Here is a 24,018-nt window from a genome sequence, read left to right on the forward strand (position 1 = left end):
GCTCGTGTGGCCTGCCCTGGGATGGCCGAGGGACAGGCCCTGGCACGCCAGGCCCCTCCGGGCCTCGGTAACCCGGGCCCTCATCCCTGCGGTGTTCCCATCCCTATGCCCCCTATCCCCGTGTCCCCATCGCCACGGTGTCCCCATCTCCCATCCCCACGATATCCCCATCCGGAAATGTCACCATCCCTACAATGTCCCCATCTCCTATCCCCGTGACCTCATCACTGTGTCCCCATCTCCTGTCCCCGTGCCCCCATCCCCGCGATATCCCCGTCCCGCAACATCACCGTCCCTACAATGTTCCCGTTTCCTTTCCCCGTGACTTCATCGCCATGTCCCTCATCCCTACCATATCCAGTGTCCCCGACCCCGTGATTTCCCCATCTTCTATCCCCGTGTCTTTTTCCCGGTGTCCCCATCCCCGTGTCCCCCCCAGTCCCCATGTCCCCATCCCCGCAATGTCACCATCCCTACAGTGTCCCCATCTCCTGTCCCCGTGACCTCATCACTGTGTCCCCATCCCCACAGTGTCCCCCTCTCCCATCTCCGTGCTCCCCTCCCAGCAATGTCCCCGTTCCCATGTCCTCATCCCCACAGTGTCCCTATCTCCCATCCCATGTCCCCATGCCCACGGTGTCCCCATCCCCGTGCTCCCATCCCCATGTCCCCATCCCTGCAGGTGGTTGAACAGGTGAATGTCCCAGCAGCTCTCAACTTATACCCCCATCTGATGTTCTTCCTCAAGTGTTTCCTTTTAATCAATGTTATTTCTCCTCTTTTTCCCCTCCATAAACAGACAGGTGGGAGTGAAGATGCCATCAACGCAGAAGCCAATGCGGTATGGCCACACCGAGGGACACACCGATGTCTGCTTTGATGACACCGGCAGGTAACAGCCCCATTCCTAGAGACCGAGAGAGGGATGGGCTTGTTCCTGTCTGATGCCCTCCCAGGAGTTTGGTATTAGGAAAAATTTCGTCACTGAAAGAATGGTCAGTCACTGGCACAGGCTACCCAGGGCAGTGGTGGAGTCCCCATCCCTGGAGGGATTTCAAAGCTGTGTGGATGTGGCACTTGGGGACATGGGTCGGTGGTGATCTTGGCGGTGCTGGGGGAATGGGTGGACTCGATGATCTTAGAGGGCTTTTCCAATCTTAATGATTCTCTAAGTTTCTATATCAGCCATTGCTATGTGGGATACTGGGATGGATTTATGGCCTGGCATGGCCCAAGAAATCCTTTGGGTTTTGCTTGTGCTGAGAACTGGCTGTGTGACATATTTAGGTGCTCTGCATTTAGAAGTGATTGATTTATAACTTAAATGTAAGCATATATATATCCCCATGTATATATATAGTAAGTTTTATATATATAAAAACTCTATATGCACATTTTATGAGAGTGACTTCATAGATTTTAGCAGAAATCAGTGTAGTGTGGGAGTAAATATGTTTATGTATGCACTAAGAAATTAAAAATATAGTTAAAGGAATGCAGTATTGGGCTTGCTATCTTTTCATCTTTTCCTTGTGCTAGTTCTTGAATGTTGAAATATAAATGATGTATTTAGTATTACCTTTTTATAGATTAAAAGGTAAACAAAAAAAACCCCAAGCCCTTTCAAAATAAACTCAAAGGATACACCTTATATACTGGGTATGGTTAAAGTCCGTATTATTTTATTCCTTTCTTTAGTTCATTATCATTGCAAAGACTGTTCATAAGAGATGGTCTGGTAACAATCCCTTGAAAGCACAAAAAGCCTTGTTTGGCATTACAACCAAATGTTTAAAAAAGGATGCAGATTCCTGGATGTTAAGAAATCCTGTGTCTTTCCACAGCTGCATTGTAACTTGTGGCAGTGATGGCGATGTTAGGATTTGGGAAAACTTGGATGACGATGATCCAAAATCCATTAATGTGGGAGAAAAGGCCTACTCGTGTGCTCTGAAGGTATGGTTGTTAACACAGCTCCTCTCAGCTGTGGATTTTCCTACAGATTGTGGATTTGCCAGCTCAGGGATGCTGGTTCTGTGGGTAACATTAAACAAGAATTACCTCTGACAATTCATTGTACCCCATACACAATTGTAGAGGAATTACTCTGTATACTAAACTTTTGTAATGTTTTTTTCCCTCCTCCTCCTTCACGTTCAGTTGTATTAATTTCTGACTTTGATCTCCTTTCTGAGAAACAAACCCAGCAGATTAAGCTAATTATGCAGTGAACTTTTTTGGTTGTTCCAGTGTTTTCTCACCATGTGAGTTGCAAGAAGTTTCCCAGTATAGGATGTGATCATCAAGTATTAGGAAGAAAGCCAGGAGGTTCTTTTATGTGGGCCTGTGTTAAGGTCCAAGGAATTATAATCTGTATTAATCAAAACTTGTTTTCACAAAGTGAGTAATAGATTGGTAACACTTTTTTTTTTTAACTGGTTGATGTTTCACTCTCAGAATCGTTACTTGGCCTAAAAGATGCCTCTGACCCAGTGTCCCCAAAGTGAGAAGAGGATTTATGTAATAGAAAATAATTATTTTTACTATGCATGTTCATGTATTTAGCTTGAGAATTGTCACATTATTTCCTTCATGTCCAGTTTTTGTTATATTGCATTAATAATAGTGGGCCTAAAATATTGTCTTTGTGGCATTTTTAGAAGAGAAGACTTCCAGAAGCCTACATCCATTCTACAAATGTTGTGTATTTAACCTGGCAGTGATAAAGGGAGATTTTTAAGTTGTTTTTCAACTACTTGTGGTTTTGGAGAGGAGTCTGAAGGAGGAAATTAATGAGTATTAACATATTTGTATTGCATTATAAGAATTATCATTTGAAATCCTATTCAGAGCTACTGCCTTAAGTGAATCCTCTTTCTTATGTCCCTTTTAACATACCTCATGTATCTATTCCTCAATACCTGTATAATCTATTTTCATCATTGATTTTTAGAGTATTTTGCTGTTGATTTTCATCACATTACTTATCCTTTTGCAAACTGAGTGAGGTGACTTGAATGGGTTCTCTTAGCAAATCCGTGGCAGAGGCAGAAATTGCGAAAACTATTAAAGAATAGATGAGGAAAAATCCTGGGAAAAGTTGAAAAAGGTGCTTCTAGTTTTGAGGGATTTTTTAAATTTTTAAACAGTGGGAGACTTAAATGTCAGGAAATCATTTTTCAAAAATTACTCTTCATTAATGAAATGTCATGAGGGACTGTTCTGAGATGTTGATGTAATCTGAGTAATAAATCTGATCTCTTTTTTTTTTTTTTTATGTTGTTCACTACTGACTGCTGCTTTCTTTACCTTCAGGATTTTTACTATAATTTTAGACACCTTAACAAAAAACCCCAGCCACAATACTACCTTCCCCCCCCCAAATACACACAATAAAAACCAAAATAAGGCATTTCTTTATATTTATTTTAAAGTTTTACTGCTGTGTACAACTGAGAAGTACTATAGTCACTCCAAGAGGTATTATTTTCCAAGCATGGGATAATTATTTCTTTTGTTTTGCACTTTTAAAAATCTGGATTAATTTTTAGTAAACTTCTGCTTTCTGTTTTCTGCAAAGAACTGAGCTATAGCTCATGAACTTCTCATCTTTCCCTGGTGGCATTTAACTGAGAATTCCAGTCCAAGGGTGCCCTCTCCTGATGCTGCAGCAGACAAATCTAAATAGCATGCAAGTTAGTTTGGTTAAAGTGATAGATTATAAAAGTTACTATTCTTGTCTGTATTTTTTGTGGGAAAAATATAAGTGAAAGAGTATTTCCCTTACTACTCTTATTGTCAGACCTTTATGGAATGAATAAAGTTGATCTGCCCAAATATTTGGGACATCAGAGCAGTATTTTTGTCCCTATGGCATAAATGGGTTTTAACTAACAGATTTTATGACTGATTTTGTTGTCAGAATGGAAGACTGATCACAGCAGTCTCCAACAACACTGTCCAGATCCACACATTTCCTGAGGGAGCTCCGGATGGGATCCTCACTCGTTTCACCATGCACGCGAACCACGTCACCTTTAGTCGTGATGGCACCAAAGTTGCTGCTGGATCCAGGTAATGTGGGCACCACGAGGAAAGGCACTGCTGCCCTTCAGAATCTGGAAACTTCCTCACAGGCTGGTTGTTACCAATGAGATCATGAGCCCACAAACCTCTGAGGGCTTTTTAAAGGATTGGAAAATGCCTTCGAGGGGGTGGAGGGGAAGAAAGGAATGAAAAGGAGTTTGGGAAACAATGCTCTGGGAGATACTTGATCCACCAAGTAGTTTTATATAGAAGTCTGGTGTTGCGAAATAATTTCTTTTCTTTGGGAGACTTGAGTGTTTTCAGCTCTCAGTCTGATGCACAAGTGTTCACCCTTCTGGATGTCTCCTCTCATTGAGGGTTTTGTCACTGGGAGCTGGGGATGATGTCCTGACTGCTCAGGATCATGGAGCTGCAGATGAATGTGCACATCTAAAAGTTAGATTGGTTCTGATTTGTGTGAGAGCTTTGAGTCATTCTCTGGCATGAGCATCACCGATCTGCCAAACGATGACAGATGACACTTTCAAGACTTGCCTGAGGGGAATTTAATACGTAGTTTAGTTCTTTTCTTAGGGCAGCACGTGTGCTTTTACAGAATATACTCTAGTCCTTTAACAGAGAAGGTAAAAGAGCCAGCAGGCAATGGGTTTTTTGTGGGTTTTTTTCATGTATTTAAGGCTCAGGTGATTCTTAATTGGATCTGGTGAACTCTTTGGACAGCCATAGCTAATTCACGCTGTCTGCTTGCCTCTCTTCTGGAATTTTGCTCCACAGGGGAGATGGCAGAGATCTGCTTCCTGACTCCTCTCAGTGTGAATTGAACCAGAAAAGCATTTTGGATGAACATGCTGGACTGTGAACTCTGGCAGCAGCTCCACCAAAACTGGGAGGCTGGGCAGTAACCACTGTAATCACCAAATCTGACAGGGATCATGGCTTTGGGCCCTCTGCCAGTGCTTGTTTCTGAGGGAACAGCTCTGCCCCAGGATCTGACTTTGATTAGAGAGATTAGGCAGACAACAAACTCTTTGCTGTTTCTAAAACTTTTATAACCCCCCAGTACTCCTGCAGCCTGGCTGGGGCTCCCACGTTTTTAGGAAAAAGAGCTCACAAGACTGTCAAGCCACCCCTCAGTGAGGTCTTGTGTGTCATACTGAAGGAGAATGGTGAAAGCCATGAAGTGAAGGAGTGCATCTGAGAAAAACTGCTTTTACTTGTCCCAGATTTCTCTGTTTTTACATGGAGTCTGCAAACATCAGTTGTATATAAATTTAACATCCAACTGGCTGCCGAATTTCACATGAACTATATGAAAAGAATTAAAAATAATGGTTAACTCTATAGAATTAGATCATAAAATGAAATTTGTCTCTGGGGGTGTTGCATTGAGGTTTGAGAGGGAGTGGTACTGGAAGTTTGTCACAGGAGTTCTGTGTCTTAGGAATTACGATTGATATTTTGAGTTAAACTGCAGCGATGGCTGCAATTTTGGAAGGAGGAATAAAGTTGCAAAAATTCTCTTGTTGTATCTGATACACTAAATGGTCTTCAAAATCCAGTTAAAAAGTCACAAAATAAACTACTTGCACCATCTTTTTTTTAAAAGCCACATGACCAAATAATTATAGTAATGAATATTGGTCCCACTCAGCAGATAGTTCCTGTTAAGTCATCAGCTCTCTGGTATCTGAGCAGAGATTTTTATTAGATCATGTAGAATATTGTGTTAAATGGGTATGTGGTCTGTGTGTGCATAGTATCTTCTTCAAAAAACAACCATATTTTATTAATTTTGACATGAACAAAAGTAATTTTCTGATAAAAATAGTCTGGCCTTACTTCTATTGTAACAAGCCTCAAGATTCTCATCTTTCATTACATCATATAGTGTTGAGAGCTGTAACTTTCCCAAAAGATATTTAATGCCCAATTCTTATTGCCATAAAAACACAGTTTGTCATTGTTACTAGCAATGTCAATAATTTTATGCCATTGTGATCTGCAGTGACTTTATGATCAAAGTTGTGGAGGTGACTGATAGCAGCAAGCAGAAAACATTCCGAGGACACGATGCTCCTGTTTTAAGCCTGTCTTTTGACCCCAAGGATGTTTACCTGGTAAAAAAACCCCTTTCTTGTTTACTTTCTGCTTTGAATCTCATTTTCCCTGGGGGAAAAAAATTAAAAATGTAGTTTTTTACCAAAAAAACCAACCAGTGACTGGGCAGATGAGAAGACTTCATTTCAGCTGACCTTGCTGATGATGGAGTGTGTCACAAGTTGTTTCCTCCCAGGAGGATTCAGTCTTTGCTTTACTACTCAGTTACTGTCTGTGTTCTTCTGGAATGTAATTTAGAGGAGAAAAGGTGCCTCACTAAAGAAATTTAATATTAATTTTGAGCCTCTTTGGCAAATAAATAGCTCACTTGAAGTATGAGTGTTTGTAATTACAGCAGCTTGGAGCTGAGGACCATTATCAAGATGACAGTATTGGAGAGTTTTAAGTCTTAAAGTGATTTAAACAGGGAGGCTTTCCTTTTAAAGCTGCCTATGTATCACATGTCTGTAGCATTGGTTATAGGGATTTTTTCCATTTTGTGGCATTAATTTCTCTATGTCTTTAATTATTAATTTGTTTACTCCATTCTCTTACCGAGGCCTCAGCAAGCTGTGACGGTTCCGTCAGAGTCTGGAACATTGCAGATCAGGTAAAGGCTGCCCTTTCCATGTGAAATCTTTCCTGAGAAATCCAGGATTTCACAGAGAAGGCTGGACTGAAATAACCCTCCTGGAGAAGGATTTTCCTTTTGGGAATGAAATCTAGCTACACTTCACAGAATACTTCTATCTGCTTCTGGGAGAAATTCCAAAACCTTATTATGAAATGTTGCCTGGGTAGCTGTGTTTTGTTCTTCCTGTCTGTGAAATCCCTGATTCCTTCCGTTCATCTTTCCTAATTGGCCAACACTGTAAGTGCCAAGGACAAAATAAGGATAGCAACTGACATCAGATTCCTCATTTCAGAATTTCAGCTCATTGCTTTCAGGACTGAGGAATTTTGATTATAAGAAACAATTTATTAACGGTAGTAAACACATTTAGCTTCTGCTCTTAGAACTGTAAAGAACTTGAGATTTTCAGGTGAAGGCTTTAATAAGGCAGTTCTGCATATGGATATGGCATTAGTTTTGCTAAATGCCATTGACTGAAATAAGAATCCCTGTGGAATTATTCCTGTAAGTACAGTTGAAAATACACCCTCCACACTTGTGGATTGCTACTTTTTCAAGACACAAGCCTAGTTGTGTGAAATCTCATGTTCCAGACTGACGGTGGGTGCCTTCTGGGGAAATTATACTGAGAATGTTCCAGGACTGGGGCAGTTTGATGCATGAATCTGTGCTGTGGTTTGAGATTACAGCCATTCATTCTTTATCCTGCTGGGACCATATTCAGGCTTCTGTGTGTCACCTTGGTGCAGTTGATCTGGGTTTGACAAATGCTTTTTGGCCGCATTTCTCTATAACCTAAAAATAGATGAGCTCATTTGTTCTGTACTTGATTAAAAATACATGTTCTGTGATCTTATTTCTGTTACAAGTACTTTTATTGTCATTAAAATAGTTTCAGGGCTACATTGACAAAGTATTTTTAAGGCAGTATGTACTACTGTATTTTGATGAAAGAGATTATTTCAGTTCAGATATATTTCTTCCTTTTGGTTTTTTTTTCCCCACCCTTTTCCTGTAAGAATTTGTACTAAACAGCAGATTTTTGCTGAGCTAGAAAGCTTATTTTTTAAAATTTGTTTTCAGACATGCACGACAAGCTGGCTGCTGCTGCAGAAATGTAATGATGTGATAAATGCTAAATCAATCTGCAGGCTTGCCTGGCAACCTGGCACTGGGAAGGTAAATGACTTTGTTTTATCACATCTTAATCCTTTTGCCTCTGAGTCCAACAGTAGAATTCAATCTGGGCAAGCCCAAATTGCACCTCCTAGGAGTAAGGAAAATATTTGGGGTGAAGTTCCCTTTTAGGAAACATAAAAAGCTGGAAATGGTTCCTTGTTTAAACTCCAGACTGTGTTTGGCAGGAGTCCAGCTGTCAGCCCAAACCAGCATTAAACAGTCTTGGTGTGCTGAATAGGAAGGAACATTGTACACGAGGGAAGTAATCAAATTGCTCACAACAGAGCATCAAAGGAGTCCTGTCCTTCTCTGCTTTAAGTAAATATTGCCCTACTTGGTAAATATTTCCTCAGTAAGTTGCTGCCTTTCTTTTCACCTGAAGATCAAAGTTGCAGGAGGGTGTAGCCAGGTGGGGGTCGGTGTCTTCTCCCAGGTCACAAACGTCAGGACAAGAGGAAATGGCCTCAAGTTGCATCAGAGGAGGTTTAGATTGGATATTAGGAAAAATTTCTTCAGCAAAAGGGTTGTCAGACCTGGCACAGCTGCCCAGGGCAGTGGAGGAGTCCCCATCCCTGGAGGGATTTAAAAGCCGTGTGGATGTGGCACTTGGGGACATGGGGCAGTGGTGAAGATGACACTGTCAGGTTAATGGTTGGTCTTGATGCCCTTAGAGGTCTTTTCCAACCTAAGTGGTTCCATGATTCTCCAAAATCCCTGGCTGCTATGACAGTGTTATGTATCAATTTTCCATGGAACAGTGAATGTCACCCTCAGTACAAATTGTTTCAATATCCATATTGCATAAAAACAAATACTTCCCATTTTTAGGCTAATTCTTCACACACACATGCATTTGAAGTGTGAGCAGTTGTCTTGCTTCTCTTACAAAGCAAATTGTTAGACTCCTAAAAAAAAAAAAATCCTAAAGAAATAAACAGCCAGTAACATTTCTGTAGTTTTATGAAGATAAAATGAGCTGGTTTAGGAATCAGCTTTTCAAATCAGATTTATTGAGAAATTGTAGCCTGATCAAAAGGAGTTTGGGGAGGGAGGGTAAAGAATCACCTAAGCCTTGTGCTCAGAGCACTGAAAACTATATGTGTGTGTGTGTGTCAGATGTTTGATAACTAAGAACTTCTAACCTTAGGGTGCAGTTTTCTGCCAGAAGGAAATGAAGATTACAGTAAAAACAGGCATGTTTTGCTCTGTTGCATGTGGGAAGCATTAAAGAACCTTGTAATTTAAATTACTTCAGCTTCCTCTCTCAGTTGGCATGGCTGGGATGTTAGAGAGCTGTTAAGTACTGAGGCAGTAACATCTGTGAGGCTTCTGAATGAAGGAGCTGTGCTGTTTGAATGTTGTTTGACAGGTAACTTGCTCTAAATTGTGTAATATTTTTCCTTTGAGCAGCTGCTGGCAGTTCCTGTAGATAAAGTTGTAGAACTGTTCAGAAGAGAAACCTGGGATAGTCAATTCGATCTGTCTGATGCCTCCATCACACAGGTAGGGGCAGGAGCGAGTGGCTTGTTAAATACTCTGTAATTTAAATGTTATTCTGCTAGAAATTGTCTTCTGCACAGTACCTCTCCCTTCCCTGACCCTCTTCTCTTGGTAATGATTGTTCACATTTTCTGTTTAATTTCTGATCCTGTTACTTTCTGTTGGAAAACAGGGCAGAGATGCTGAGTGGTGTCAAACACCTTCATGTGGCTCTGATTCCCCTCTTTAATTTATAGTAACCCACCAGGTCTCTAAAGTCTCCTGGTGACTCACCCACTGCAGCTGAAGAACATCTGTTTTCACAAATTGCTCTAAATACAGAGCTTTTTAGAGAAAATGTCAGGAGTATTATTTCTGTACGGAGCAGAGATGTCAGTTGTTCACTTTATATTTTATTGAGCTGAAATTTAGTAGACATGACTGTGCCACCTTCTTTCTTTTGGCCTCACTATGTGCTTGCAAATCTTTGGGTTGAAGAGAACCACCTTCTAGTGTTATTAAGATGCAGAACACACAGCCTTGGATTTTAATTTATGGGACTGTATTAAGTTCAAAATAAATAAATCTACGTTTAGTGCTGAGTTTGCAAAATACACTCTGCTTCTTTTTGCATCTCTAGAATTGGGTTTTGTTTGGCCTCATGGCAGTGTTTAATGACAGAAGATGGATATTCTGAAACAAAAATAGGCGTGCTATCTTTAAAGAGTGTTTTTTTAAAGCAACCATTTTTGTAATAGTTTTTAAAGAAAAGGAGCTACCTATCCCCAGCCCATATACAGGAAGCTGGATATGGTTTGTTAAAGATGATGATTATTAATTTTTTTATTCCAGAATATCAGTCTGTTTTAAAATCCAGAACAGGAGTGCTGTGCATGCATTGGTCACTTTTTATTATTATTTGTTTTATTTTTTTTCCTAAGCCCTTGAATGTTGTGGTCTGGTCTCCTTGTGGGCAGTTCCTGGCAGCTGGAAGTGTGGATGGGAATATAGTGGTGTGGAATGTGGAAACCCAGCAGTGCATAGAGAGGTATTCAGTGTTGTTCCATAAATCCCCAAGTTCATCTCTTTTACTTGAAATAGAATTTGATGTTCTTTCCTGTAAAACTTTTTTGTGCAAATGTAGAACTCTGCCTCCTGAAAAACCCTAATAAGATTTACAGGGTTTTGTGGTTTAACCTATCAGGTAGCTTAGGGAAGGGACTTGAATGTGGATTTTGTTCAAATCCCAGAATCTGTCTTTCTGTGTATATCTGTTATTACTTTTGAATCTGATCATTGATTAAAGGATAGCTTTGATGGCAACAAATTTTCCTCACATCCCAGACCCCAAGATCATTGGCAGTAACATGTTTTCTAGAGGGAGAGGAAATACAGGTCAGTCAGTCAGCCATCGATCCTCAGCTGTAAGCCAAAAAGGACAGACTGGCAAATTGCACTTTGGTTAATTAAAGCTCTTAAAAGACCCTAAATATCCCCCCAGTTAAAATCAAAGATGTTATTAAGTGAGGTAGAGAAGAAGAGAATTATCTAAATATTTTGGGTAAGAAACTTGATTGTAACTGTACTGTCTATGTTAAGAATTATGGACAGATTATGTAAATAATTAATGGGATGATTTTTTTGTGAGGATAAAGGGTGGAAAAGATAGAGGATTAATTTATCAGTTTAGTACAAGAGAAACAAATAACTTTCTTTCTGTAACTGGATGGTTCTGGAATAAATGAGCGCTGAAGAATTCCTGTCTTTTCTACGTGTATCAGGATGCTGTTTTAAGAATATGATTCTGATTGATTTTTAAACCTTAAATGGTTTTCTTCATAGAAAAGGAAGACTTGCTCTATTTTTTGTAGCACTGTTTACTCTGAAGGTGACCTATTAATTGTCTTATTATGTGTAATTTCACTTTCTTACACTAGTGGATATGCCCACTTTTTGCAATAACTCTGGAGGGGAGGGTTCTGCCCTGACTGGCTTACTAAAAATCCATTATTTTCATATTCATTTTAGGATGAAGCATGAGAAAAAATACTCAATTTGTGGACTGGCATGGCACCCTAAATATAAGCAAATTGCTTACACAGACACTGAAGGAAACCTGGGGCTGTTGGAAAATATCGGTGATGTAGAGAAGCCAAATGACAAGGTGCTCAGTACCAGTGATTTCCTGAATTAATAACATTCTTTAGGTTATAAGTTAAATGGAACATTCTGTTTCGTGCTTTGCAGGTTCCCTCTTGTGTGTTAATTTACTTCTTGAATTCCATGTCCAAAAGAAGTTTTGTGCTGATGGCTAATCTGTTTTTAGGCTGCCAGTGCAGAGGCCAAAGACTACAACGATCTGTTTGATGGAGATGATGATGATTTACATGGGGATATGATTGAACCACCTTCTTCCCCAAAAACTGGAGATAATGAGGATGATGCTGATGACCTTATGCAACCCCCAGGCCATATAAGGCGGGCACTAATTGATGATGATGATGATAACTCACTAGGTACACTATGAACTTATTTTCCAGAGCTCTTTTACTGGGATGATCTTTTAGCACCCTCTACTCAGATATATTTTGCTTTGTTTTTCCAGAGAAATCTTGACTGTTTTAAATGTTTTTTAACCTATATTCTGTCATAATACTGCGTGTAAGATGTAAATTTTTTTTTCACTTCTAGATATTGGGTTGATAAAAGCTAGTTCTGGTCTTCTTGAAAAGGAGGATGATGGTGATGATCAGACTGGGGGCTTTTCAGCTTTGCCACCATCATCTACACAACAGCCTTTCTATGATGGGCCAATGCCAACCCCCAGGCAAAAGCCCTTCCAGTCTGGCTCCACTCCTGTGCACCTCATGCATCGATTCATGGTAAATCTGTGTGGTTATTTAGATTTAGGTGCTTCTTTTATATTTAGTATTGTCCAGTTTGTGTTATGTTTTAATCTCATCCAATACTTTTTTTTTTTTAGTATGTTACAGCTAAATAATGGAAAGTAGCTTTGTTTTCATGCAAGGATTCCATAATGTTTTGGTTTACATTTCAGTTGCTTTAGAAATAAATACTTGCCTTTAAGACAAAATCAAGCTATGCAGTTTGTACCTGTGCTGCTGAATTCTTGCAAATTCATTTAAAAATTCTTTTTTAGTCAGAACTGTGGGTATTTTTGTGCTGTTAAGGCTTATATGTTAATAATTCACTATTTCTTTCTGTCTGCAAGTTCTCACATTTGATTTGGTAAGGAGAAAGATGGGTGAGCAATGAGGGTGAAACTTTCTGTTTTAGGAAATCACTGTTTTAGGAATCACGAGTCCTGATTACACAGGTCTTCAGTCTTCCTGCAGCCTCCCACCCAGTCTTGTTTCAGATAAAATAATTACAGCAGGCTGCTTTAGGGCAGTATATCTGATGAATTTAGGGCATTTGATTTGATGGTTTTTTTGGGTGTGTGTGGTTCCTTTTGCCAGGTGTGGAATTCAGTTGGAATCATTCGCTGCTACAACGATGAGCAGGACAATGCCATAGACATTGAATTCCATGACACCTCTGTGCATCACGCCACACACCTCCCCAACTCCCTGGGCCACACCATGGCTGACCTCTCCACTGAAGCCATTTTGCTGGCCTGTGAGAGTACAGAGGAACTTGCAAGGTAAGTCATGGCCTTGCTCTGCAAAACCCATAATAGGGAGCTGCTTTTAATTTGTTTCAAATATTTCGACTTTTATTTTCAGCTTCTATCAATTTTGAGCTTTTTGGGTTTTGATCATGCTTTTTATTTATGGGACCACTTTCGAGGAGGATTTTAGCTTCCACCTACTTGAAGACTTCAGGAGTATTAAAAAAATGTAATTTGTTTCCTGAGAATTTCTTTTAAATTCCTTTTTCAAATGTATATATAATGGAAACTTCACACATTGCAGGCTCAAAGGGAATTGTAAACATGAAAAATAGTTTTTCAGTCTGCTCAGATCAAAGATCAATCATAAGGGGTCAGCTATTTCTTTTCACACTGTTGCTAAGGAGACATTTGGAGATACCCATAAGAATTTCAAGTGTGAAGAACACAAGTTTATGAAAACCACAGAAAGATTTAAGCAGCTGGGCCAGCTAAACTCTGTTCTTGCATTTAAGAACAATTTCAACAATATTTTATTGTTGGTTTCTGTGGAAATATCTTGAAGAAAGCTTTCTTCTTATTTTCACACATACAGCCTTGTGGTAAGTTGAAAAGCACCCTTTAAAAGTATTATTTGTTATATATTGGTTGTCTGACTTTGGAAGTGTCAATGTTTTTCTCAATGGAAATTGATAATCTGTCAAAAGGCATGATGTCTGTGGACTGGTTATAGGCAGTTTTCAATTATTAAGAACTGAAGCTTTTAATATTTTTTCCCTTTGAAAGATAGCATAATATGGCAGACTTCTAATGAGGACTGATATTCAGGGTGCCAAGAAGGACGTTTACCTGCTTCCATCTAAAAAATCAGACCTACAGTTGTGTCTGCTTCAGGCTTTAGTCTTTAAATATGCAGTGCTGGAGGTCAAGCTGGCTCTTCAGTTCCTGAGTAATAAGAGCAACACCTTTGCAAATGGCTGCTTGAAATTTGTAGTCCCATCTGTAGTTCCGTCAGAGATGTCTGATAAAAATGTAATATACCAGTGTATTTTCAGGTATTGTATTTACTTCATGTTGAGATGTCTGATGGCTCTTTGTCTCTGCCTTAGCAAGCTCCACTGCATCCATTTTGGCTCCTGGGATGCCAACAAGGAGTGGACTGTGGATATGCCAAAGGATGAAGAGATTGAAGCCATCTGTCTAGGTCAGGGCTGGGCTGCCTGTGCTACCACTGCCCTGCTGGTCCGTGTGTTCACAGTTGGAGGAGTTCAGAAAGAGATCTTCAGTCTCCCAGGCCCAGTGGTGTCCATGGCAGGACACGGAGAGCAGCTGATGATTGTTTATCACAGAGGTAGTTTTCTCCCTTTTGTCTTTTTGTGAACTGAGGTTGTTTTCAATCCTCATCTCTCACTGGCTTTGCACACTGGTTAATTTGTTTGTAATCACCAGAGTGTGTTTTCTTCTTCTTTTCTTCGTGGTGTTTTTCTCCTTTTTCTTTTCTGGGTGATGCCTTTACAAGCACATCCATCATGATCCACGGACCTGTGACTTCTGACAGCAGAGCCTATGTTTGATATTGGGATGCTGAGATTAAACTGTGGGGAAGGGAAGGATTTTGCAACAGTGAAATTAATAGATTAAACTTGTGTTTCACATGGGCCAGAAGGAATTACTACAGAAAATTAAGGAAGCTCTCATTATGCATACCTTGTGTGTCCAAAATATCAAATAGTTGTGTGTCTGACAGTGGTATCCATGGATAATGCTGCATTAGAATTAATTTTTGATTCAAAACTAATTTAGCCAAGAGCCAAGGCAATTCTGTTTTCTAATGAAGTCATTGAACAACTTTTTTCTAGGTACTGGGTTTGATGGGGACCAGTGCCTCGGGGTCCAGCTGATGGAACTAGGAACGAAGAAAAAACAAATTTTGCATGGAGACCCTCTTTCTCTTACAAGGAAATCCTATTTGGTGTGGGTTGGATTCTCTGCAGAAGGTATGAAATACCTGCATGAGAGGTTGAGAAGTACTGACACTGTTGGGAGGATTACAGGAAAGCTGGAGAGGGACTTTGGACAAGGCAAGGGGGAATGGCTTCACACTGCCAGAAGTCAGGGTTAGATGGGATGTTGGGAAGAAATTCTTGCCTGTGAGGGTGGGGACGCCCTGGCACAGGGTGCCCAGAGAAGCTGGGGCTGCCCCTGGATCCCTGGAAGGTTGGATGGGGCTTGGAGCAGCCTGGGATAGTGGAAGGTGTCCCTGCCCATGGCAGGGGTTGGAATGAGATGATCTTTAAGGTCCTTCCAACCCAAACCATCCTGTTATTCTGTGGAGGAGTTTGGGTAATTTAATGCCCTTTGAATAATGTTGATCTTGGGACTTTCACTTTTTCTTCCAATCTCCTCTACATTAAAAAAAATTCTATTTTTCTATTCTTTCAATGTATTTGTCAGAAATCTTTAATATTTTCTCACTCAAATGTTATCAGAACTTGTTCTCCTGATTGGTTTTCCTGCTCAGCCAAAAGAAATAAACTGTTAGTACACCATAAGAGCTCCCTGACCCCCAGAGTTGGTACCTTGGGAGGACCTTTTATCATAAACATAAAAAGTAATTGTATAATAGCTGATTTCCTTTGGGAATCTGCCCAAGCAGTATAAATTCGATTTCTCCATAAAACGCTTTAACTTTGAACTTGTCAGTTAACCACCAGTGGTGTTGGCTGACAGAAGGTGGCGCATCTTTCCAAGGAAACTGCCTTTTCCCACCTAATTTGTGCAGTGTTTGGGAGAGAGGATGTTGTATCTGAAATATGTAAACCATCGTTTCCCAGCTGTATCCAGTACTTCCATCTTGCTGGGTTGTAATTTGCTGCCTGTCAGAGGAAATGTTCTCATTTATAACAAACAGGTACCCCTTGTTACGTGGATTCCGAGGGAATCGTGCGAATGCTGAACCTAGGACTTGGGAACACTTGGATCCCGGTGTGCAACACCAGAGAGCATTGCAAAGGGAAATATGACCATTATTGGGTCGTTGGCATCCATGAAAACCCCCAGCAGCTCAGGTCAGATAATTCTCAAGGAAATGCTTTGTTTGTCTTCGTTTCCAATCCCAGAAAATCCCTTTCCAATCCATTTTTTACAGTGAGAAACTGCAAACTTCAGTTTGTGCTGAAACAGGTGGCTGGTAAATATGCACAGCAAATGGTAACTCCCCAAATATAATTCTGCATGGAGGATTCATTACTGAACTGGTTTTGAGTGACTCATTAGAGTTTTATAATTTGTAGCTGATTAATTGTGGCTCTTTGCCTTGTCTCGGGGGTGTGTGCTCTTTATTGACACATTCATAAAACTGTATTTTACTAGAGAAACTTCCTAAAGTTATGGTGGCTGTTAGAAATCTGCTTCTGCTTTTGATGATTTGGGGTTCTTTTCATTTTTTTTTTTTTCCAAGTTTTTGCAGTTCTTGGTAGATTCTTCCCCCACTCTGTTTTCCCCTTTTGTGTCTCTGAAAAGAATCAAATCCTATAACTAATCTGCATCATTAGATAAATCAGAGCTGTCTGTTATTATATTAATATTTAAACTGTGGTCTTGAAGAACCATTTTGGATGTAAAATTGCTCAAATATGTAGCTGAAAGTTAACAATTTCTTTATAAAAAGTGGTACTAGTGTGTCTAAATAACTGTTTCTCTTTAGTGTGACATGCATGCTGGACATTTTGTTGCTAAGCTTTATTTGTAGCCCTTTTTGTTCAGTGGTCATTTTCCTACCAGGGCAGAATTCATCAGCTCACATATTTTACTGAAATTTAGACTCTCTTACTTTACTAATCATGGACAATTGTAGAGTTTGGTGGGAGACTGCATTTTATTTAAACTTATGTGACATTCTTCATAATTCTCTGCTTGTTTGGAATAAGGGAAATAATTCGATGTCTCTCTTAAATGTCGCTTCCCTGCCTTGTTTCTTCCTCCAAATCATTATGTTGGCCTCCAGAAAATTCACCAAAAATGTGCAGGACACATCACATTGATAAGCTGGTCAACTGTGGGTCTCTCATCCTGAGTTTTTCTTCTACTTTGAGAAAGACAGTGCTGCTCTCTGAATTGCAAAGAACATTTTCCTCAAACCAGCAGTAGAATGAAGATAAGGAGGGGGGAGGGTTGTTGTAGAAACACCACATGCCTTAATTAAGAGATAGCCAGAACACTAATGCTTCCTGTTCTTTTTTTCCCAAGTCTCTGAAACAGCAGCTTAGAAACCCAGATGTTTTTGTCAGTGCTGCATTGGTGCTGCAGGAAATACAGCTCTTCCCCAGTCAATGGTTTGCTTAAGTGATTGTTACCAGAAACTACTCCTTTAAATATAATGAAACAATAAGTGTGCTCCTTCTGTTGCTCAGTGGTTTCTGATTTTAACATACTGCATTTACATTTTGTAACAGCTCTTAAATCAAACATTATGTGAGATCGAGATCAGAGTGTGTTACGTGCTGCATTTGGAGTTTAAAGTGTGAACAAGAGCAGCGTGTGCCTTGCTGGTTTTGAAATCTTTTCTTGCTTGCCATGTACAGATAACCCTTTGTCATGCAATCTTACACATTGCTGTATTTAAGCCAGTCATTTAATTACTGCTTTCCAAAGGACAAATCCTCTTAAAGTATCTTGCTGCTTAGGACACGTGGTTTAGATGGGGAACATCTGGTGACTGGAGGTGTGTTTTGTTTCCTGTGCACAGGTGTATTCCTTGTAAAGGAGCCCGGTTCCCTCCCACCCTGCCACGACCTGCTGTAGCCATTCTGTCTTTTAAACTTCCTTATTGTCAAGTTGCAACAGAAAAGGGACAGATGGAGGTATGGAATGGTGTGGAGTCCACAGCTGAGAGTCTTAGGTGTCCCTGTAGTGGGGATTATACAAGACTCCTATTAATCACCTCTGCTGTGAAAGAGGATAGTGCAAACCCTGAGTAAAACAGGTGGCCAAGGGGGTTGTTCGGGTTCAGTGTTTTGTGTAGCTTTTCTGGTTTGGTTCACAACTGTTTCTAGAAGAACACAAAATAAAACTGGCAGAGCTGAGGCAAAGTTGTATTTACACATGATCCGTTTCTGACCAGTGAAGTCTTTCTCACTCTCATTTTTTTAGTGGGTTGTGATACCAGATTTTGGGATCCCAGTCAAGCCGCCCTTGAAAATGTCTGGTTTTTACTATTTTAGGCATAACAAAATTTTTGGAAGATATACTAAGTATTCAAATTCATAATCACTGAAAACACAGGTCTTCTGGCTTGGCTTATTTAGAGGCTGGTTGAAGCAAGATGTGCCTGTGGACAACTTCTAGAAAAATAACTGTATTTATTCTTCAGTTTTTATTGGTTTAAGTATTTCAAACTTGTGCTCCTCAGCTGTAATACACAAAAGAGAAATGAACATAAAATTCTAACCTCAGCCTTTGAACAGTTTAGTGCTATTTGAAATTTATTCTCTTTGATAGAAGTATAGATTAAAATTTTCAATAGTAAACACACTGTCGTTTTTAATGAATTCTCCTTCATTTGTTGAAGTCTTTTGTTCTTTATCTGATAGAATATGTTTTCCATTCCTCCCTCCACCCAAAATAATGGGATGAGAATGCCAGGAACTGTTAATTTGCCTTGAGGGAATATGTGTAGGTAAAGAAAAGTTATTCTAATGCATCTGATGAAAACATACTGGTTCTAAATAAGTTTATAATTATTTTGAACAAGGCTAGCCTGGTCTAATAGCCATACTTGCATTATATTTTCTGTTTATGTGTCTCACAGGTAAACTCCTAAGTTTACTGAATTATTCTGGAATACCTCCAGTTTGCTGTGGGACAGCAGATAAAATAATCAACTTGTTCTACAATTCTCTGTCCTGATAGTATAATGGTGAACATGTAGGTCTCATCCTGCTGCAAGCCTGTAATATAAATGGAATTCAACATTTGTGGCAGCTGTTTGGATCAGTTTGTATAAGTGTGGTTGTTATCCATCTTTCCCTTGGTAGGCATTGACTTTAGGAAGAATTGTCTACCCCTCACCCTCATTATCAGAGGAAAGGAACATTTAAGAATAAGTTGATAAAATACACTGTAAATTGTTAGGCATTGTGTTATGCACTGGTTTTTCCCCTCTGAATTCCTGCATGCATCCTTCTCCCTTTTTTTCAGGAACAGTACTGGCGTTCTGTTGTATTTCACAACCACATGGATTACTTGTCAAAAAATGGCTATGAATTTGATGAAAATGCTAAAAATCAGGCAGTAAAAGAACAGCAGGAACTTCTAATGAAGCTGTTTGCTGTAAGTACAAACACATAATAGAAAGAATCCCTGAGACTTTATCCCTGAGACTGAAGTTGCTAAAGGCTGGATTGGACGGGGCTTGGAGCAACCTGGGATAGTGGAAGGTGTCCCTGCCCATGGCAGGGGGCTGGAATGAGGTGAACTTTAAGGTCCCTTTCTACCCAAACCATCCTGTGATTCTCTAATTTATTTGTAGATGTCATCTGATGTAAATGCTGATGTGATTCCTCTTATTAGGAGTCTGGCTAGTGATTGGCAATCCAGCCAGTTCAGACTCTGATAAAAAGTGGGCTGCAGTTAATCTTGTTTATCAGTGTGAAGGGTGGGGGGAAGAAGGAAACAAAAAAGCTTTTCCTTTGCTCTGTAGCTCATGACTTTTGGTGGCTTGTCTTTATTCATTCACTCCACCAAGACCTTGATATTCTACTCCTGGAGTCTTGAGGGAGCTGTGGAATTGAGGTGTGTGACTCCCCAGGCTTCTTCTCTTGCAGCTTTCCTGTAAGCTGGAGCGTGAGTTCCGCTGTGTGGAGCTGGCTGACCTCATGACCCACAACGTGGTGAATTTGGCCATCAAATACGCCTCCCGCTCCCGCAGGCTGAACTTAGCCCAGCGCCTCAGCGAGATGGCTGTGGAAAAAGCCTCTGAGCTGGCAGCAGCACAGGAAGATGAGGAGGAGGAGGAGGAGGAAGAAGAGGATTTCCGAAAACACTCGAACGCTGGGTAACGCAAATTTCTGTGGCTAAAAAACTGGGATGGTTTTTACTGCTCTGTTAACGTTTGATGCACTTCTCTGGCCCACAGTTTGCAGGGTATTTGTGGTGAAGTGATGGTTTGTGCTGCTCTGCTTGTAAATGGTACTTGTAAAATGGTACATCCTTGTTGGTGTTTTGTGAGGACTCATTAGTCCCAGAATACCAACACAGAGGGAAATATCTCCGCTTTCTGTGTGCCTGTGTCCAACAGCCTCAGAGCCAAAGCAGGCTCAATACCAAGTTGCTGTGACTGGAATTTTTTCTTCCCACCTTTCCCTGCCTTTGGTTCCTTCCCACCTGTTTTTTTTTTCCCTCTTTGTCTCAGTCTCTCAATCTTGATTCATTCCACCTGTCTTAAAATTCTATTTTTCTTCACCCATCCCTTTTCTTCAATATCCCATCTCAGTCTATTTTACTTAGTCTTATTCCTTCCTCACTAATCCCAGCTCTTCAAAGCTATGGAACATTCTACAGGCTGGCTCTGCATTCTTTTTCTCTCTGTATCTGTGCTATCAACCTTTCCTCTCCTACCTGCATCTGGTTTGTAAAACATGATGAGGCAAAAGGTGTGTGTGTGTGTGTGTGTTTTGGTGATTTTTTTAAAAATTGTCATGGGGTTCTTAACATATTTAAATTTATAATAATTATATATATTTATATTCATTTATGTCATATTGTTGGAAGCAATGTCTTCCTATAGAAATTTTATGTATGAAGTTTGGGACTTATTTAAGCAAGAGGAAGTGATAAGTCCCTGAACTTTTCTGTAGTCTTTTCCCTTGTTCTTCTGTGTGAAATTGCGCAGTCAAAACTCATTTCTAAATGCTCTGGCTTGTTCTTCTGGCTCGGGTGTGGAAGCTGTAATCCCATGCCTGCAACTTCAACCACTCTGGGGGTTAAAATCCATCACAAACACTATGTTGTTCTTAGTGCCAGAGTAATCTAATACTGACTGTTTTGCTTGAAAGAAATGAGCCTTTTGTTTATGTATATTATACAGATTTTGGTAACTGATAAATTTTAGGAGAAAAGTGCAAGAATTGTACATCCTACTATACTGGGAATTTAGAGAATAATCAGATTAAATGTTAAAACTTGATACCTTCAGTATGAAATTATATATCCGTGTTACCACCTGTGTGTATATTCATGGATGCAGAAAATTAATCTGATGATACTGGAGGTATATGTGTTTACATGGAGATTACAGAAGATCTTTAATATTTGCATTTGTATTTGTTGCAAAGTGTTCTGGTAATAAAGTTACGGAGTGGTTAATGAATCTTTAATCATCACAGTTTAATCAACGTATAATGCACATAAATGCCAGTGTTACTGTTCTTATTGCCTAAATTAGGTAAGTAAGCTTGCTCTCTGTTGTTTCAGTTTTCTTTCTGAACTTGGTGACCACTTCCTTTCTGCTGAATTCCTTCCTTTTAGCTACAGCAGCTCTGCCATGGAGCGGAGTCGGCTGCCAGAAAGCAGGACCAAGACGTGGAAGATGCTGAAGAAACTGATGCCTATGAGGAAGCAGAAGAAACCCCAGAAGTGCATCAAGAGAGTAAGAAAAATATATTCTGTGAATAGACTGGAAGTTATCCAGATAACTTTTGCAGACTTAATAAGGAATTAAGTGGCTCCATATTCCAGCCTGTGCCTGCAGTTGCTGCAGAGAAACAAGTTTGCTGTGTGTCATCTGCTGTGTCTCAGCTGTGTGTGCATTGTACTCAGTAGCCATTAGAGGGGCCCTGGGGGACTTTTTCCTGTTGCCTGATTATATTCTTAAAGGACTGGCTCACCTTCTAATCAGTTACTTTGGTTTCAGCTCCAGTCTTGCAGGAGTTGGATTGACAGATGTGTAGTTTGCTGGGCGCACTTTAAGAAATAAACTTAAGGTTTAAGGAATAAATTTGCAACTCTAAATCTAGGTAGAGGTGACAGTTTTGGAGAAGTGTTTGTACTGTCTGAAAATGAAAAGTCATGCTTTAAAATAGAGATAATTTTACTGTAATTGTGGAATCACAGAATGATTTGGGTTGGAAGGGACCTTAAAGATCATCCAGTTGCAGCCCTGCTGCCAAGGGCACAGACACCTTCTACTAGACCAGGTTGCTCCAAGCCCCATCCTTCCTTACTCCTCTGTTTGGTTTGTGTTTTTTTAAAAGAAATTATGCTTCAATATTTTATTGCACTTAAATATGTACTCCTTTTTTCAGAAGAGCCAAATCCTTCCTCCAAAGGTGTCATTTCACCAGAGGTGACTGCTCCAAAGTCTGGTGAGTAAATTGTTTATTCCAGGATAAAAGGATGACACCTTTGTCATTCTTCACAATATCTGCTCCTGGTTTTTATCCTCTGTCCTCCCATTACTTCTTAAATTTAGTGCATAACAGTGTTGTCAAATGGTAAATTCACAGATTCATGGGATGGCTTGGATTGGAAGAGACCTTAAAGCTCATCTCATTCCAACCCCCTGCCATGGGCAGGGACACCTTCCACTAGCCCAGGTTGCTCCAAGCTCCATCCAACCTGGCCTGGTCACACTGATTGTTGTTCTCACATTTTCAAGAGGTTCCCTATTCCTGTCTTCATTACCCAATGATATTCCATAACACTGCTCTGATTGCCTTAGCTGTGCCAAATGCTGAATCAGTGCCTGCCTGGCTATGCCATGAAGACATTCTTTGGGACAAGGGAAAAATGAGAACAGTGATCAGTGGATTTTGTTTCACTAATCACAGGCACGTTTATTACTTGCATGGCAGAGTGAGTAATCCTGATGTAGAACTGTGAGTGTGGACAGGCAGGGGCAGAATGTGACCTCCAGCAACCTGCCAACCCTTGAGCAAGAATAATAGGAGTGGAAACGGATTTGGGAGTGGAGGAAGTACTGGGTCTTCCTCTGGATTTGTATTTTAAACTGTTGGTCCTGTGTGGCATTTCTGATAACTAAGAATAGCTGAGCACATACAACATAACCTTCATGGGGTTATTAAAGTGTCTTTCTACTCATCTAAAATGTGCACATTGCTTCAAAGATTTAAATATATGTGAGAGCACACATTTTTACCTTCTTTTTTCTCTCCTCTGAAATAGCTCTGGTTGCATCCAGCAGCCGAGGACGAGTGAATCCATTTAAGGTAAGAATTTTGCAGCTGGGTCGATTGTGATGCTTTGAAAATCACAACAGATTCTGTCTGAAGTTTCCAATATAACAGCTACCTTGGAGGAGAACATGACAGAAAATAAATAAAACACCTATTTATTTGTTTTGCTAGGTGACATCAAGCAAAAAGGACCCAGTGGTCCCCTCAGGAAATGTTTTAGACAATATGACCAAATACTCAAAGAAAACATCTTTGTCTGGCAGCAGAGCTGGAAACAAGCAGAACCCTCCAGTTATAAAGCCTCTGACACCCAAACCCAAGACCAAGCAGGTAATGTTTGTAGTCTTTCTTGCATCATTTCAGTGAGGAAAGAACAAAAAATTGAATTTTACCAGATTTTATCAAGTATGAGTAAAGCAGCTTAGACGGCAGAATTCATTTAAGCACAGTGCAAAACCTATGAGAGCACATGAAACAGCAGAAAAAAAAATCAATTGTAGAAATTACTTTCTGTACTGAGCCTTGTGCTTTTATTTTAAATAGTGTAAACACTGCTGTGCTGAAATTGGCTGGATTAGATGCTCTATTAATGCAAGTGATTATTATGTCTTTAGGAAAGGCTTGGGGTTTGTTAGTCTACGTGGTACATATTGTCTGAGAGTGAGGTATTTCTACCTTTTTCTTTCTTCTTCTCCATTTCTGTAGGCTTTAGCAGCCTCCTTCTTCCAGCCTCGCACACCTATAACTAATCCTGCTGA

The 24,018-nt window shown here is 40.1% G+C and overlaps 1 protein-coding gene across 1 annotated transcript in view; it reads left to right on the plus strand.

Annotated features, from left to right (window-relative positions):
* Positions 1 to 804: 804 nt before the first annotated feature.
* WDHD1 (WD repeat and HMG-box DNA binding protein 1) overlaps positions 805 to 24,018 on the plus strand; it is a 25,926-nt gene continuing 2,712 nt past the window's right edge. The window contains 24 exon segments of the mRNA XM_017738932.1: positions 805 to 892; positions 1,845 to 1,956; positions 3,923 to 4,074; positions 6,053 to 6,164; positions 6,704 to 6,754; positions 7,862 to 7,957; positions 9,368 to 9,460; positions 10,378 to 10,484; positions 11,465 to 11,600; positions 11,763 to 11,952; positions 12,128 to 12,318; positions 12,916 to 13,100; positions 14,177 to 14,418; positions 14,927 to 15,064; positions 15,979 to 16,135; positions 17,815 to 17,929; positions 19,266 to 19,397; positions 19,892 to 20,121; positions 21,594 to 21,624; positions 21,627 to 21,714; positions 22,370 to 22,429; positions 23,250 to 23,293; positions 23,432 to 23,590; positions 23,966 to 24,018. The exon segment at positions 23,966 to 24,018 is cut by the window's right edge and continues 13 nt beyond it. Of these exon segments, the coding sequence (XP_017594421.1) occupies positions 816 to 892; positions 1,845 to 1,956; positions 3,923 to 4,074; positions 6,053 to 6,164; positions 6,704 to 6,754; positions 7,862 to 7,957; positions 9,368 to 9,460; positions 10,378 to 10,484; positions 11,465 to 11,600; positions 11,763 to 11,952; positions 12,128 to 12,318; positions 12,916 to 13,100; positions 14,177 to 14,418; positions 14,927 to 15,064; positions 15,979 to 16,135; positions 17,815 to 17,929; positions 19,266 to 19,397; positions 19,892 to 20,121; positions 21,594 to 21,624; positions 21,627 to 21,714; positions 22,370 to 22,429; positions 23,250 to 23,293; positions 23,432 to 23,590; positions 23,966 to 24,018 (2,951 nt within the window). The 5' untranslated portion in view covers positions 805 to 815.

This window comes from Corvus brachyrhynchos, unplaced genomic scaffold, assembly GCF_000691975.1.
Source record: "Corvus brachyrhynchos isolate BGI_N302 unplaced genomic scaffold, ASM69197v1 scaffold245, whole genome shotgun sequence".
In the NCBI taxonomy this organism is placed as follows: Eukaryota; Metazoa; Chordata; class Aves; order Passeriformes; family Corvidae; genus Corvus; species Corvus brachyrhynchos.